Source organism: Myxocyprinus asiaticus, chromosome 35 (genome assembly GCF_019703515.2).
Source record: "Myxocyprinus asiaticus isolate MX2 ecotype Aquarium Trade chromosome 35, UBuf_Myxa_2, whole genome shotgun sequence".
NCBI lineage: Eukaryota > Metazoa > Chordata > Actinopteri > Cypriniformes > Catostomidae > Myxocyprinus > Myxocyprinus asiaticus.
Window position 1 is genome coordinate 31,865,932 of NC_059378.1, and position 18,243 is coordinate 31,884,174.

The 18,243-nt window shown below is 38.7% G+C and overlaps 1 protein-coding gene across 8 annotated transcripts in view; it reads left to right on the forward strand.

Annotated features, from left to right (window-relative positions):
- The window catches only part of arfgap1 (ADP-ribosylation factor GTPase activating protein 1), a 78,671-nt gene that overhangs the window by 35,402 nt on the left and 25,026 nt on the right, over positions 1-18,243 (forward strand). For 6 of the 8 annotated variants that reach the window (XM_051672339.1, XM_051672341.1, XM_051672343.1 and 3 more), the window contains exons 3-9: positions 3,316-3,425; positions 9,018-9,189; positions 11,884-11,984; positions 15,055-15,141; positions 16,230-16,341; positions 16,454-16,510; positions 17,094-17,126. In XM_051672339.1, coding sequence (XP_051528299.1) covers positions 3,316-3,425; positions 9,018-9,189; positions 11,884-11,984; positions 15,055-15,141; positions 16,230-16,341; positions 16,454-16,510; positions 17,094-17,126 — 672 coding nt within the window. The remainder of the gene's footprint in view (positions 1-3,315; positions 3,426-9,017; positions 9,190-11,883; positions 11,985-15,054; positions 15,142-16,229; positions 16,342-16,453; positions 16,511-17,093; positions 17,127-18,243) is intronic. The other 2 variants (XM_051672342.1, XM_051672346.1) reach the window with 1 other exon arrangement.

An 18,243-nucleotide genomic window follows, 5' to 3' on the forward strand; every position in this document is an offset into this window, starting at 1 on the left:
GGACCGTCGATATTTTACAGTGGTGTTTATAAATGGGTATAGTTTATAGCAGCGCTACTCAACACGCGGCCCGCGGACCACATGCGTCCCTTGTGTGATCTTTTGCGGCTGGGTTATCTCATCATCAGGAATATATTTATCAGCAGCCTAACAACTCTGTATGAATTGTGAGATGTCCATTTTCATGAGGATTTGTGCTAGTTCTCTACATTGCTGAATCATGTTAGAGAGGGTATTCAACAGCAAGAAGTAATTCTTAAATAAATATAAAACAAAAACAAATAATATTTGCATGGCTGATGTTATGAGAGCTGTGGTCAGTCTGCACGTGCGTTCATACACAGTACGTGTGCGCACGCGCGGTCTGTCAATCAAACATGCACACGTTCGCAATCTCACTTGAGAGTTACTCAAAATGGTGCGAATCTATCCAATCTCTTGAATAGCTCATCAGAGATATTTACTTGTCATGGCAACAGTATTTACGTGTTGAGACACCTTCACACAAATGCTTTTTAGTGATCTACTTCGGCGCAAAACGCTAAGAGGGGTGAACAAATATTTGACTTGTCACTGAATGACTTTTGGTGCTAATTTTGGATGTATATCGCTATTATTTTTTTGAACACCTCTGGTGTATGTGATGTTGAACACTCATGGTGTTTGTTAGTTGACAATCATTGACAACAGAACTGATCTATATATCAGAAAATCAACTGTTACACCCCTTTTGTTTAAAATAATGACTAAAAGGGTTAGTTCACCCGAAAATGAAAATTCTCAATTTATTCACTCTCATGCTATTCCAGATGTGTATGACTTTCTTTCAACTGCTGAACACAAATGACGATTTTTAAAAAAATATCTCAGCTCTATAGGTACATATAATGCAAGTGAATGGAGGCCAGAACTTTGAAGCTCTTAAAAGCACATAATGGCAGCATAAAAGTAGTCCATAAGACTCTAGTGGTTTAATCCATGTCTTCAGAAGCGATATGATAGGTGTGAGTGAGAAACAGATCAATATTTAAGTCCTTTTTTACTATAAATCTCCAATTTTACATCTGTAAGTCACATGTGGCACCTGTTTAGTTTCACATCTGAAAGTGAAAGTGGAGATTTATAATTAAAAAAAGCCAAGGACTTTAATATTGATCTGTCTCTTATCCACAGAGCTGAGATATTTTTTTCTAAATAATCATCCTTTGTCTTCAGCAGAAGAAAGAAAGCTATACACATCTGCAATGGCATGAATGATGAGAGAATTTTCATTTTTAGGTGAACTATCCTGTTAACTAACATTACAACAATATTACTATAAAAATGTTAACTTATAAGTGTGTGTGTGTGTGTATATGTGTGTGTGTGTGTGTGTGTGTGTGTGTATATGTATATATATATATATATATATATATATATATATATATATACACACACACACACACATACATACATGTTTGTGTATATATACATATATATATATATATATATATAATGTGTGTGTGTATATTTATATATATATATATATATATATATATATATATATATATATATATATATATATATATATATAAATAAATAAATATATACACACACACACACACACACAGATCAGCCACAACATTAAAACCACCTGCCTAATATTGTGTAGGTCCCCCTCATGCCGCCAAAAAAACTCCAACCCTCATCTCAGAATAGCATTCTGAGATGCAATTCTTCTCACCACAATTGTACAGAGTGGTTATCTGAGTTACCGTAGACTTTGTCAGTTCGAACCAGTCTGACCATTCTCTGTTGACCTCGCTCATCAACAAGGCATTTCCGTCCACAAAACTGCCACTCACTTGATGTTTTTTGTTTTTGGCATCATTCTGAGTAAATCCTAGAGACTGTTGTGTGTAAAAATCCCAGGAGATCAGCAATTACAAACCAGCCCATCTTGCACCAGCAATCATCCATGCGATTGTCTAATCAGCCAATCATGTGGCAGCAGTGCAGTGCATAAAATCATACAGATATGGGTCAGGACCTTCAGTTAATGTTCACATCAACCATCAGAATGAACCAAAAATGTGATCTCAGTGATTTGGACCGTGGCATGATTGTTGGTGCCAGATGGGCTGGTTTGAGTATTTCTGTAACTGCTGATTTCCTGGGATTTTCACAAAATCATTATTCACCAAATTTACTCCGAATGGTGCCAAAAACAAAAAACATCCAGTGAGCGGCAGTTCTGTGGATGGAAATGCCTTTTTGATTAGAAAGGTCAACAGAGAATGGCCAGACAGGATTGAACTGACAAAGTCTATGGTAACTCAGATAACCACTCTATACAATTGTGGTGAGAAGAATAGCATCTCAGAATGCTATTCTGAGATGCGGGTTGCCGCCGTTTTGGCGGTACGAGGGGGACCTAAAAATATTAGGCAGGTGGTTTTAATGTTGTGGCTGATCGGTGTATATGTAGGCCTATATATAATCATAAAAATTAAGAGTGCACTCGGGGCCTGGGTAGCTCAGTGAGTAAAGACGCAACATAAGCAGCTTTCTCCAGGAGAAACCTAGGTGTGTTAAACCACTTTCTCTTAATCCCTTAAACAGCATAAAGAAATCGGCGTTCTCGTTTAATGATGTTTCAGAATGCTGCTTTCTGCAAAAACCCTGGAAAAACCTGCTTTCTTAAGTATATGTAAACATGGTCACTAATAATCTTCCTCCCCAGTGAGCTGTTAACTGCTGTGACCAGATGATTGAGTCAGTGAGTTGAATAAGTACCGGATTAGTCTGATTTGTGAATAGTTTGTGAGTTGTTTTGTGAACTAGATCAACAGTTTCATATAAAAGATCCAGCACAACAGAAGAATTTATTCACATCTGACATCACTACTTTTTTCGTAGTTATTGTCTGAATTAAGAAGACATGTATTTATAATGCACAAGTCTTATAAACTTTTGTGTCCTTATAGCTTCAGTCCCCATTCAATGTAATTGCATGGAAAACATGGAAAAATGGCATTTTCTCCATGTCAGAAGCTGCACTGGAAGCTTCTGTCACCATGTCAAATTCCTTGTGTGTAAGCATACTTGGCAATAAATCTCATTCTGATTCTGATATCAGTGTTTCTGTTACAAGATTTTAAAGAAATGGTTTCTGTTCAAATTTTCAGCCAATATTTCTGTCCTTTGAGTGTGAATAAATGATTACAGAATTTCCATTTTCGGGTGAACTAGTCCTTTAACCTCCTGTTCTTTGTACTTTGTCGTGCTGTGGTTTAACGTCTGATGTGTGTTTGTTTGTGTGCGTGTGTTTATCAGGTGTGTTTTGAGTGTGGTGCGTTCAACCCACAGTGGGTGAGCGTGACATACGGTATCTGGATCTGTCTGGAGTGTTCGGGCAAACACAGAGGACTCGGAGTACACCTCAGGTAAGACTACTAACCTTACTAAACTGCACTTACATTTTCTGAAAAAGGAATGTGTCAAGAACGTTGTAGTTATCCAGCAACCTACTGAGGTTGATGATTTTTTTCTTACACTGGCAGCCAAAAATTTGTAATAATGTACAGATTTTGCTCTTATGGTAAAAATTGGTACTTTTATTCACCAAAGTGGCATTCAATGTATAGTCGGGACATTAATAACGTGAACAGTTACTATTACAATATGAAACAAAATCAAAAAATCCTCCACATGCAGCAATGACAGCTTTGCAGATCCTTGGCATTCTAGCTGTCAGTTTGTCCAGATACTCAGGTGACATTTCACCCCACGCTTCCTGTAGCACTTGCCATAGATGTGGCTGTCTTTTCGGGTACTTCTCATGCACCTTACAGTCTAGCTGTTCCCACAAAAGCTCAGTGGGGTTAAGATCTATTGTCTATTGCATATTGTGGCAACTCAAAAACAAACACAAAGACAATGTTAAGCTTCATTTAATGAACCAAATAGCTTTCAACTGTGTTTGATATAATGGCAAGTGATTTTCTAATACGAAATTAGCAATTTAGCATGATTACTCAAGGATAAGGTGTTGGAGTGATGGCTGCTGGAAATGGGGCCTGTCTAGATTTGATCAAAAAAGACTTTTTTCAAATAGTGATGGTGCTGTTTTTTTACATCAGTAATGTCCTGACTATACTTTGTGATCAGTTGAATGACACTTTGGTGAATTAAAGTACCGATTTCCTTCCGAAACAGCTAAATCTGTACATTATTCCAAACTTTTGGCCGCCAGTGAATTTGTAATTTTTATTTTTTAGACTTGGTATTTTTAGCAGCAGAGTTTTAATTAGGGTGATGTGCATTAGCTGTTGCACCATGTGCGTGGTATTACCTTCAGAAAATTTGCATCTCTAAATTCATCTCCTTTAAACCACTGCTGCTGCAGTCATATACATTCAGACCGTCTTTGTCTATTGCGTTACGACTCGCACCTTGCGTGCGTCAAGTGTTGCTTTCTAAGACATGTCAAGTTAAAAATAGTTCAAACTAGGGGGGCCTGGGTAGCTCAGCAAGTAAAGACGATGACTACCACACCTGGAGTCGCAAGTTCGAATCCAGGGCGTGCTGAGTGACACCAGTCAGGCTTCCTAAGCAACCAATTGGCCCGGTTGCTAGGGTGGGTAGAGTCGCATTGGGTTAACCTCCTCGTGGTTGCTATAATGTGGTTCGCTGTCGGTGGGGCACGTGTTGAGTTGTGCATGGATGCCGCGGTGGATGGCGTGAAGCCTCCACATGCACTATGTCTCCGCGGTAACACGCTCAACAAGCCACGTGATAAGATGTGCGGATTGGCGGTCTCAGACACGGAGGCAACTGAGATTCGTCCTCTGCCACCCAGATTGAGGCGAGTCATTATGCACCACGAGGACTTAGATCGCATTGGGAATTGGGCATTCCAAATTGGGGAGAAAAGTTGAGAAAATAAAAATAAATAAATAGTTCAAAGTTTAAAAATGCATCTGGAGTAGGGTTGTCTCTATTGATTATTTTTGTAATCGAGTAATCTAATGATTATTTTGAAAAATTATTTAAAATCTCAACATTTGGCTAAAATGCATTCCTTATCTTATGTTTTGATATTACTCTCCGTTTAAATGATAACTACAACAAAACGATTGTGCAAACAGTATCTTAAGCCAACAGATACTCAAAGCATAGATCTATAATATTAAAATGTAAATAATTCCAGCTGACAGACATTGGCTACTCCAGGGGTGCCCACATTTTTTAAAGCAAGATCTACATTTACAAGTTCAATGTGATCTACCCATTTCAGTTTAGAATTCAAATATGGGAACACAGGCCATGGAAATAAAATATTTATCTTTTCAGAAACAATGTCAGTGGTTAATTTTTTAACTATCTATCACTTACATGAAACATAATCCAATATTTACAGTAATCACGTCATTCAGAACTGGTGAGAATGAGTGACGAATGGAATGCAAAGAAGGCTCAAGTGGACTAACTATTTTATACATTCTTTGTTTGACATTGCTACATCAAAACAGGCAGCTCAGATGGTAATGACTTTAAACTTTTATTTTGGGATTATTTAAATGTTTGTAACATAAAAATATATATATATATATATATTGTGATGTTGAAAAAACTAATTGAGCAGCTGATTCATTATGAAAACTGCTTTAGTCCCACTTTGATGGTAAACAGCAGCACAAATGCAGATCGCACTGGTCTGATCGTATGGCTCTGATCCCAGCCTAATGTAATCACACTAGTTTGATCGTACATGCAAAAGGGTTAAAGGCCTTGTATAAGTTTGATAACATTTTTGATCGTCTGCTGTGCGAAAACTATAAATCCGATCAGTTAGAAAAGATATAGCACAGACAGACTGATCTCACAGTGAAATCGGAAAAAGTAGGTTGACTTTACTTTAGTTAAAATCGTTCTTTTCTCACCAAATTCGAAACACTGCCCCCTGTCCAAAGCGGTAAGTGTTGTTGGGCGTATGGGCTCCTGCGATCTCCATATTTTGGGTGAAATGTCCACGGAGGGGCGCCAAAAGTGAGTTGTGAAGCGAGTTGTACAGCTGTACAGGATGTTTTACAGTGAAGAGGAATGCATATTTTGTAAACTGAATCCTCCAGTCCAACCCCCAAACCTAAATCTAAACATCAGTTGAGTAAAAATGTTATGTTGGAGGGAAAAAATGCGACCTCAGAATTGCGCTCGTCACTGATTACGCAAACGCCATCACTTCCTGGCTTCGACACAAGATCCAAACCCGGGCCTGCCACACTGCTGACACAACGTGCTTCCAGCCACATCTCAAGGGAAGGTCAACATGCTTGAACAAAATTGTCTGATGGGAGATAGCACTTATCAATGAGTCGGTATAATGTGTCCGACTCAGGGTACAAGAATTTTTGGAAACAACATGCTGACTTCCCATGTGATCATGTTGGAACAGTCTGAAGGTCTGTGCAGTGTTTGGTGCATGTAGCTTGAAAGTTCTAGGAGTTATGGAATCAGAAATGTTTGTCTTAGAAGAATAATAATCATTTTAAATACAATATCAGTATATTGGCTTTGTCAAGCCAACATAATCTGCCAAAAACACAAGGGATTGGGGTAAAAAAACGTCCCAAAAATTTCCCATAGGCATATTATGGCAAGGGTCTCGCCCATGAAAACATTTTAGTACATTTAGCAAGATAGTTGTCAAATCATATCTCCCAATCAGAATGACATAGAGACATGGGGCGGGCTCATTTCAATCGGGCTATCAACCAGTCTTTAAGGATCATCTTAGAAATGATGTAGCCACGCCCTAGCAATCATTTACGGCACCCTAGCAACCGCCCCCATAGACTTCCATTCAAAATGGCTCAGAAGGATTTAGAACAGAATGTCATAGACACTTGGGGATTGGCTCTTTTCAGTCAGATTAGTAATCAGCCAATAACAATCTCTCTGGTCACTGGCTAGCCACACCCTAGCAACAATTTAGATCACCCTAGCAACCAGCCCTATTGACTTCCATTAAAAATGGCTGAGAGGGATATCTTTGGATCAGAACATACTACAGACATGGCATTTGGCTTATTTCACGTGGGTGAGCAATCAGTCTTCATGTATCCATTTGAAAAACTACTTAGCCGCACCCTAACAACTATTTAGAGCACCCTAGCAACTGTCCCCACTGACTTCCATTGAAAATGGCTGAGTGTGATATCTTCTGATCAGAATGTCCTAGACACATGTGGGTGCTCTCATTTGATTCGGGCTAGCAAGCCGTGTTCGAACATACCCTGTGTTTGGGGGTAAAATGTACCCCAGGGGGTAAAAAGGGGGGCAAAAAATCATACCAAAAAGTCCCATAGGGTACTATAGGAAGAGAATTTTGTTCCTACTATGGCAGTCAATGCAAGAAAGTTGCCAGATCATATCTCCCAATCAGAATGACATAGATACATGGGGGTGGGCTCATTTCAATCGGGATACCAATCACTCTTTAAGTATCACCTTGGAAATGGCATAGCCACGCCCTAACAACCATTTATGGGACCCTAGCAACCACCCCCCATTAACTTCCATTCAAAATGTCTCAGAAGGATATCTTCAGAACAGAATGTCGTAAGCACTTGGGGATTGGCTCTTATGAATCAGGTTAGTAAGCAGCCAATAAGAATATCTCTGTTCACTGGCTAGCCACGCCCTGGCAACCATTTAGAGCACCCTAGCAACCAACAATATTGCTTTCACTTAGAGTGTGATATCTTTGGATCAGAATGTCCTAGAGACATGACAGTTGGCTTGTTTTAATTGGGTAAGCAATCAGTCTACAACTATCATCATGGGAGCTACTTAGCCATGCCCTAGCAACCATTTAGAGCACCCTAGCAACCAAACACCATTGACTTCCTTTCAAAATCACTAAGATGGGTATCTCAGGATCAGAATGCCGTAGAGACATCCGGGTTGACTTATTTCACTCAGGATAGCAAGGAGCCTAATTAAGTATCACTCTGGTAACTGCCTAGCAACCACATTGGGTTACCCTAGCAACCAAGTAACAAATCACAAATCTCTGCAACAGAAAATCATAGAGACTTCTGGGTTGACTTATTTCACTCAGGATGACAAGGAGAATTTTGAGTATCACATTGGTAACTGCCTAGCAACCAGATGGGGTTACCCTAGCAACCAAGTAACAAATCACATATCTGCACCAGAACAACGTAAAGACTTCTGGTTTCGTTCATTGGACTCAGGGTAGCAAGGAGCCTTTTGAGTATGACCTTGGTAACTGCCTAGCAACCAAATGTGCTATCTATCTATCGATCTATCTATCTGATAGACTGAATGGTCTTTTAAATTTTGAACTTTTAAAACTACTACTTAAACTTGTAACTACCTCAAACTTAAAACCTTCAAACTTCAAGCTTTTACAACTACTTCAAACTTTCAGGCTAGGCTTTCTCAAGCTAACATTTTTTTTTATCTAGTTTAGTTTGTTTTCTGAAAAATAATCTTCCATATAATAATTCATATCCATGTAGTAATTACAATTATATTATTATTAAATGTTGATATTATTGTCCTCTGGGGCCAAAAAAGTAATATGTAATTTTCTTTAAGAGAGATACTCTAATTGGTTTGCTACGTGTAATCTGTAATCACAAGCAAGAAGCTCTAAAATGGTCGCAATTAACTACATACATTCTGGGGGTATTGGGAAGACCAAGCGCCAGCGGAGCATTGCAATAGAGATGAATGGGAATGCTAACGGATAGCTTTCTTCTGGTATTTTAGAGGTCCTTGAATCAAACAAACAGATAGTTCCGGCCCCCACTCCCGCCATTGGTGTCAGTGTTGTTGTGTAGGGCTGGACAGGTCGCAGGAATTTTGTAGCACCACAGAGACAAAGTGTTTACAGTTTTCAAGAAAATCAACCTACAAATGGCTTACTTATAGTTGTCTCTGCATATTAAACTTGGGAAGAAATTTAACTCAACATTACACACTTCAGCTTTAATGTATCTCCACAGCTTTGTGCGATCTGTGTCAATGGATAAGTGGAAGGACTTGGAGCTTGAGAAAATGAAGGCTGGAGGAAACGGCAAGTTCCGTATGTTCCTGGAGCTTCAGGATGATTATGATCCCAGCTGGAGTTTGCAAGAGAAATACAACAGCAAAGCTGCCGCACTCTTCAGAGATAAGGTGAGGAAGACCACTAATAAACGCTCTTTGAACCAAACACTGCAAGCAAGCAGCATGCCACAACAACAGAACACTAAATTACTCCCTTTAGAATGAAGATGTGTACACTGCAAGCTCCTATCTTCAGTGAAGATTGAGTGTGACACCTGATTGCTAGTGTGTAGACATTATAGTGAACAAGATTCATGGATATTCCAGATTCAGTCTGTGACCACAGGTTTTTCCTGCACTGAAAATGATACAGTGGCTGCCCATGAAAAAAACTTGGAAATTTCAGAAATTTGCCTTGAGTGACACTAACATTACTGTCAATCATCTCATTACATTGTAAGAAAAAAACAAAATGCACTTCCTCTAGAATCACAGTATATAACAGAAAGTCAGACACTGTGAACAGCTCTACAAAGAAAACTCATTATGGCATGAATGATCAGAAGTGTGAATTTAGAGGTGTGAATCTTTAAAACTGAACCGATTCGATTTACGATTCACTGGTTAATATCCTTTCTGTTTTTTACCGTCAGTTATGGGTGTAGATTTGGCTTGAACATTGGGGGGGTTGCAGTGTGAAGCATTTACATGTTTCCACTGATCATGGTATAAAGAAGGGGCGTAGATTCCCCGCTAAATCTACACCCCTGCCATCAGTTGTTGATTAAAAACAACAAAATTGTACATTTTATTCTAATCACACATGGATTTGCTAAAGAATTACGCCCGTCTTCTCTCGTTGTATGCGCTAACTGGCTGATGCTGGTAGTCTTAAAAAGACGGTACCGATTAAGCATGTGTGCTACATATCAATGTAAATACTTTTAAATAGTACAAATTATGCAAGTAAACAATAAAAATAAAAAAATATACACTGATGAGCCAAAACATTATGACCACCTGACCCTCCTCTGTGTGCCGCCAAAACAGCGCTGACCCACTGAGGCATGAATTTTACAAGACCCCTGAAGGTGTCCTGTAGTATCTGGCACTAAGACATTAGCAGCAGATCCTTCAAGTCCTGCAAGTTGCGAGGTGGAGCCACCATGGATCGGATTTGTTGGTCCAGCACATCCCACAGATGCTCAGTCGGATTGAGATCTGGGGAATTTGGAGGCCAGGGCAGCACCTTGAACTCTTCATCATGTTCCTCAAACCATTCCCGAACAGTGTGTGCAGTGTGGCAGGGCGCACTATCCTGCTGAAAGAGGCCGCTATCAGGGAATACCAATGCCATGAAGGGGTGTACCTGGCCTGCAACTATGTTTAGGTAGGTGGCACATGTCAAATTGAAGTCCACATGAATGGCCGGACCCAGGGTTTCCCAGCAGAACATTGCCCAGAGCATCACACTCTTTCCATTGGCTTGTCGTCTTCCCACAGTGCATCCTGGTGCCATCACTTCCCCAGGTAAACGGCGCACAAGTACACGGCCGTCTACATGATGTAAAAGAAAACTGGAGTCATCGGACCAGGCGACCTTCTTCCACTGCTCCAAGGTCCAGTTCCTACACTCGCATGCCCATTGTAGGCACTTTCGATGGTGGACAGGGGTCATCATGGGCACTTTGACCGGTCTGCGGCTACGCAGCCCCATATGCTGTAGGGTGCAATGCACTGTGTGTTGTGACACGTTCCTCCAGTAAACATCATTACAATTTTCTGTGACTTGTGCCACAGTAGACCTTCTGTCGGTTCAGACCAGACAGGATAGCCTTCGCTGCCCTCATGTATCGATGAGGCTTGGGCACCCAACACCCTGTTTCTGGTTTGTGGTTTGTCCCTCCTCGGACCACTGTCGGTAGGTACTCACCACTGCTGACCGGGAGCACCCCACAAGCCTTGCCGTTTCTGACCCAGAAATCTGGCTATAACAATTTGGCCCTTATTAAAGTCACTCAGGTCTTTACTCTTGCCCATTTCTCCTGCATTCAACACATTGACTACGAGAACTGATTGTTCGCTTAATAGACTGAATATAAACCTTTTTCAAAATGTGATATGTGAACAATTTGATGAAAATCTAATGATAAATATAATTTGTAAAAAACAAATTCTGGAATTGTACCTAGAAGGTTTCTTTATAATTAAGCGCATTTGCTGAGAGAGAATTTATTTTAAGCAAAATGGACATTGTAACAGAAATGTACCCAAATTAATCAATATCAAATCAAATTGAATCGAGATCAGAATCGAATTGAAAGCTTGTGAATCGAATTGGGAAATCTGTATCAATACACATTCCTAATCAGAATCCAGTATTCCAGAGAGCCATGTAATAACATGTGTACTTACAATCTTTACAAATGTATTTCACAGTTTAAATAATAAATTATATATATAATATTATTATTATTTTATTTATTTTATTTTTTTTGTTTGTTTTGTTTTTTAGCATTACAAGTAAGCTACTGAAAATTGTCGGGAAAATGTGCTTTTTTTTTGTCATGAAAATATGTATGAAAATCTTCTTTCTTTCTTTTGATTTTTGTGTGAAATATGACCTGGATAGGTTCTTTACAGGTTTTCATGAGTATCACCCTTATGAACCTTTTGCTGGGTTTGTGTTCATAGAAATAATGTTACTGCTGTAAAGGTTTGGACCATTATGGGAATATGTGCCTTAATACTTATAAATATGCATGTACTGTAAGTTAAATGCAAGTTAAAATGTGAAATGCATGTGTGTGTTGTGTGTTGAAGGTGGCGACTCTAGCTGAGGGAAAGGAATGGTCTATTGAGAATTCACCTGCTAAAGACTGGTCTCCACCACAAAACAAGACCGGCCTGAGCGCTGCACACCGGTATGACATTTCACACAGTATGTTTACATGCGCAGTTATAATCAAGCTTCAGCAGGTTTTTGCATAGTCGAGCTACAGTCTTCATCTGTCTGTCCAATTATGCATGATACAATATGTAGTCATGTATTTAAAGGAAGGGAGTCAGCTGAGAGACTGTTGAAGACACGTCACGTGTTACCTCCGATTATGGTGTATACATCCTGGACAAAACCAAGCTACAATCGCACTATCTAGGTCCGTTAGTCTTTATACTCTGTGAGACTCAAGTTAAGAAGAAACTCACCGCTAAAATTATATCCTTGTCCATTGTAAGTATTAAATATGGCTATGTACAAAGCATTGCTTACACAGAGGTCACTGCCAAACCAAGCAACTTCCCACTGGTCAACGCGGGGGACTCCACACGAAATCCTCGAGTGGAAATTCTGGTAGTCCACCGAAAGTCCATTGCACTAAATTCACGATCGTGCGGATTCCCATTGAGATGACTGTATTTTGGCAACGGAATAAATGAAAATCTGCAATTACGTGTGGCACAAGACTGCTATGGCTGAATCATATTGTGCTGATATTCAGCACACGTTTGCTTTTTTTATATTGCTTAAATATAATAATAATAATAATTATTATTATTATTATTATTAATATTAATATTATAATTATTGTTATTATTGATAAAAAAAATCATATTAAATCATATAAAAAAAATGTAATGTTGAATTATTGTTATTTTTTATTTCTACAACTATTCCATTAAATATTGCTTTTTTCATACTGTCACTGACCACATTTACAGGCACTTAAAGCATGTCATTCCAGGGTTTTTGCAGTAAGCAGTATTCTGAAACATCATGTAAACAAAAACACAGATTTCCTTACGCCATTTATAGGATTAAGAGAAAGTGGTTTAACACACCTAGGTTTCTCCCGGAGAAAGCTGCTTATGTGGCCTTGTAAACACATAAGCGCCGTTCTAACAGGTTTTTGAAGAGTATGGAGCCCAACAACAAGTCAACAAAACATTACAGTGGGAAAAGCACATACACTATTAACTATACACATTTATAAACACCACTGTAAAATATTGATGGTCCCTCACGTTCACGTATATGCACTTCTACATTGAGGGAATCCCTGAGTTTTACGTAAAGGGAAACCCCACTATTGAAGAGCATTTCCGCTCCAGGTCAGATAGAAAGGTAAGGAAATAAACAGAGCAACAACATAGTATAATATATATAATAACATAGTGAAGTCTTCCTCGGATACCATGTTTTTTTTTTTATTTAAACAAGCGTCACGGGGAAATTATGTTGCTGTGGAGAAAGCTGCTTACTGACTGAGCTGCATGTATATGGGAGTAAAGAGTATACCGCTAAAACAGTGCATGTAAACCAGAACACTGCTTTCTCACAATAACCCTCTTTCTGGTGTCCATGTAAATGTAGTCAATTTCACATATCCAGTTGAATCAAGTTTTTAATTTGGCAGAAAGCTGAGTGAAGACCTTTGAGTTCCTGTGTGTATTTGACTGTAGTTTTTAATAAGCTCCCCATTCTATATGAATTTCTGAAATGCTCACGAACTGAACTATCTGAGCACCACCAAAGGAGTTTGCACAGAGTGTTAACAGCCGCTCACAGGCAGAAAACGCTGCATCATCAGCATCAAATGCTCTCTGTGTGTTTTATGTGTGTGTGAAGTAGATGACAGAGAGCAGAGCAGCACCACTTGACCAAGCTGCATGTATACGGGAGTAAAGATTTAAACCGCTAAAACAGTGCATGTAAACCAGGACGCTGCTTTCTTGCAATAACCCACTTTCTCGCAATAACCCTCTTTCTGGTGTCCATGTAAACACCACTTGTTCATTCTGAAGCATGAAGCGCAATGTAGACTATATATATTTGATTAAATTGCATCCTTTTGTGGTTTAATAATCACATTTGGCCATATCACGATTTGAATTTGATTAACCCTTTCGCATACCAGTTTTTCCTGTACTGATGGATCCCCCAGCGTGAGTTCTTTAATGCGTGCTGAAATGAAAAAAAATCTTACCTTACACTTCACAGCAGATGCACTGGAGGACAAATTATATGTTATCAAACATATAATATTATTTTTATATGTTTATTAGGATTTGTTATGATAGATGAGACTGCAAACTCAATTGCCGGCTATGCGCGCCGCCATATTGTATTGCAATGCTGCATTGGATTTGGAGTTCATCAAGCATAGATGGTTCTAAAAACCTAGCCCTTCCACTTTTTATTTGCTCCAGAAGTGGTGGGAATGAGTGACGGACAGAATGGAAGAAAGCTTGAGTGGACTACTAGTTTATGCATTCTTTGTCTGACGTCAGAAAACATGGCCGCAGTACTGCATCAGAACAGTGCGCTTCAATGATAACTGCTTTAAATTTTTTAGTAATTGTTTGAATGTTTGTAACATAAAAAAATAAAGACTATTTGAGCAGCTGGTTCATTTTGACAACCGCTTCAGTGCCTCTTTGCTGGTAAACAGCTGCACGAATTCAGATTGCAACATTTTGATCATGTGCCTCTGAGCCCAGCCTAGTGTAATCAAACCGGTTTGATCGTATGTGCGAAAGTGTTAACTGTGAAATTGTCAAACATTTCATCCCAAATTTGTCAAATTACGTGACTTCCCGTGTTTTACACTCAATTCCATTTTTATGACTCAGTTCTGCGTTTTCCGCATCGCTACAATTATAGGCCACTAAACATGTGAAGCACATCTGAAGCTCTGTTAATACAGGTACTCCACTAAAACAACAAGCATTCAGCTCGTAACATCAAGTATGTTGGGATTAAAATTTGTACGTGTATTTAAGAGTAAAATTGTACTTCTAAATCTGAACACAAGTCATTTCAGGAGATGCATTAGAGCGATCAGGTATAAACAGTGATGTGTCTCACTTGAACACTTGTGATCAAATCATTTGAGACAGATCTACCAGATGTAAACGGGGCCCATGGTGTTGGGTTGTTGTTGTGTTTTATAATGGTGTTGTGTTAACTTGAAGTGAATTATGTTTTTGTTGTAGGTCGAGTGCTGGTGTAGGTCAGAGTTCTTCTCACTCTGATAAAGCATTTGAAGACTGGCTCAGTGATGATGTCAACTCATACCAGAAGTGAGTTGCTCTGTTTCTCTGTTCACTTTATCATTCACACCTAAAGGCCTTTACACCAACACAAAGAAACGCAAATCACTGAAAATTAAAGCAATTGTTTTTAAGTTTCAGAGAAAATTCTATTTTAAGTATTGATGAGTGGTGCTAGGTAGGGATAGTATGGATATAGAATGTCTTTTTAGGGTCCCGAAAACAATAATATGAATAAATGTATTGCCAGTTTCTGACACATGAAACAAATCCTTCCATCTCATTGGTTGGCAAACAACAAAATTGATCTATGTGGCTAAAAAAAAAATCCCTTCTGCATGGTGAATTTTCACATTTTTTGTCAAGGGCTCAACATTGTTACATTTTGACATCTTGACTCACTGAAAATGTACATTGAACATGATAAAAAATTTAAATGTTTCTCAATTCTTTGTTCATGATTGAACAGGTATAATTTGTGATTATGGGATGTCAAATGTACCTCTTCTGTTTATACAAGGGGTGTAATGGTTTAAAATATTTTAAATTGCAATCCGTGGTAGTGTGTAAGCAGCATATGTATGTCTCATAATTACGAATTTTCAGCAAAGCAGAATTATTAGCTAATATTTCAATTTGGTGTCACCATTGTCCATTACAGCTCTGATGGATAATTTAGCACAGTACTTTTGGCTAAATTTTAAAGGAAAGGAACTGTTTTGCATAAAGTAATAATAGTAGTAATAATAATAATAATAAATGATACCTTAACTTCTCTTGATTCAGGCTTAGTTTAAGGAATCGTGAACCGAACTGAACCGTGAGTTCAGTATAATGAACCGAATCGTGAGATGAATTAATTGTTACACCCCAAGTTATTACCGACTTTTTGCGTGAGTAATTACGTAATTGAGTTCAGTAGCATATTAGTTTTTGTTGTGGTATCGAAATAGGTATTGAGAACTTTTACATTTCACAGGTATTGGTATGGACTACTGACATTTTGGTATCGTGACAACCCAAGGGGTCTCTAATTGTTATAGATAAATTAAACATTGAAATGTCAATATTATTAACATCAGTGTTGTACTGACTGACATGATTTTATGTTATTTCAGTGCTGGCGGGTCCGGTGCTCAGGAGAATAGATATGTGGGCTTCGGTAACACTCCAAACCCACCCAAGAAAGAAGATGATTTCATCAATAACACCATGTCCTCCATATACTCAGTAATATTTATTTGAGATTTGTTTATTTTCTTTCTTTTTTTTTTTTATTGAGATGTACTGAAGACTTTATCCATCATACTGTCATTTAATGAAGAATGTATGTTTTTGTAAGGGCTGGAGCAGTTTCACTGTCGGAGCGAGTAAGTTTGCATCAGTCGCTAAAGACAATGTAAGTACATGAACATTCATAACCCTTTATTACATGACATTACCATTTATGACATTGACATCAATGCTTTAGGAGGATACTGGATTATTTTGTTGCTGTTGGATTGTTTGTTAGTCTGAAGACATTGAACATCACCCATAAGCTTTAGACATTCTTTAGAGAAAACAATAGACTTTTTGTGAAGATTATAAATGACCAGAGACCTGATGTATAAACATTGAGCACGCACAAAATGGACATTAAACTGTGTGTATGCAATTTTGAATGTACACATCAGTATTTATACAAAATTAAACTTATCGTAAATATGTGCGGACCCCTCTTGACTGTGCGTACACACAGCACCCTCAAATGGACATTTAAGCACCCTCAGAGTTTTTGATCTGGAACTGGGCCTGCGTATACACTCTTTTCCTGGATTCTTGTTGAAAATATTTAAACTGTATCAGCAACACTTTGCAGTTAGACAACACGTAAAAATATACACTAGTTGGGTTTGTGTGAATAGTGATTATAAGTGAATTCTACTAGTTACAGAATTTTAAGATGATTTCTTTTTTTTTTTTTTTCTCTCCTGAAACAGACCTCAAAACTAGCCAACCAAGCCACTCTGAAGGTATGTCTCATTTAGGCTTGTCGTGGTTACGCACTTCAAATTCCAATCACATTTTATTGTCTATATATAAGGAGTCTTAAGCAAAGATATAAATGCCATGAATGGTGGATTTGTGAGTCTCATTTTCTGATGTTATTGCATTATGTAAGCACTCCAAATGAAAATGTTTTAGAGCAGCTCCTTAAAGAGCATGTGAAGATTAACTGCTTCTGTAGGGCTGTGAAGCGTGCACCGTCTGCAGACGTTCACGCCAGACTCCGCGAGAGTTTATATGCCTAGTGTTAAAGGTTTAGTTTACCCAAATATGAAAATCCTCTCATGATTTACTTACATTTAAGCCATCCCAAATGTGTATGGCTTTCCTTCTTCAGCAGAACCGAAGTGAAGCACATTTCAGCTCTTTTGGACCTTACAAAGGAAATATAAAGCCCACAGTATACTTCGCCTGTCTGCATTCCGTAACGGTCCGCGCACAGTCCGCGTGAAGTAATTTTCATCATCAGGAGTATCCGCGGACATCCGCACACAGTGTCCACTTGCAGCCAGATTTTTCTGTCCGCGCGGAAGTACATATCCTTCTCCATCGTTTTGTTGTTGTTGTTCTTGCTTCCTCTAATGGCGGATCCTCAGTTTTTCTTCTTTATCCTTCAGAGCGGATGTCATGTAAATGACATGACTCGGTGCTGCCCTCTAACGTTTGGTAGCGTATAACAAAGCAATTGTACTGCGCATGTGTCGAACGCGTCCATTCACACTCATCCACATGAGGTATAATTTTAAAGCTATGCGCACACAACTGTGTGCGAGATGGAACGGAACCTGGGTGAATTATACCTGGGGCTTAAAGCTGCCATCAGTCTGGTGGCTGTTTGACTGTCCAAAAGGCATATTTAGGCAGCATAAAAGTAATCTACTCGGCTCCAGTCAATCAGTTAATGTCTTCTGAAGCAAATCGATAGGTTGGTGTAAGAAACAGATTGATAATTAACTTTAAATTTTTGTTTCTGGTTGCTGTTTGAAATGACCTAACTCTCGCGTGACGTTTGTTCCTCTGTTGTATACAAAGCACGTGCTTCCGACTTCTTAAGTGAACGCGCCATTGCGCTTACGTCACTGA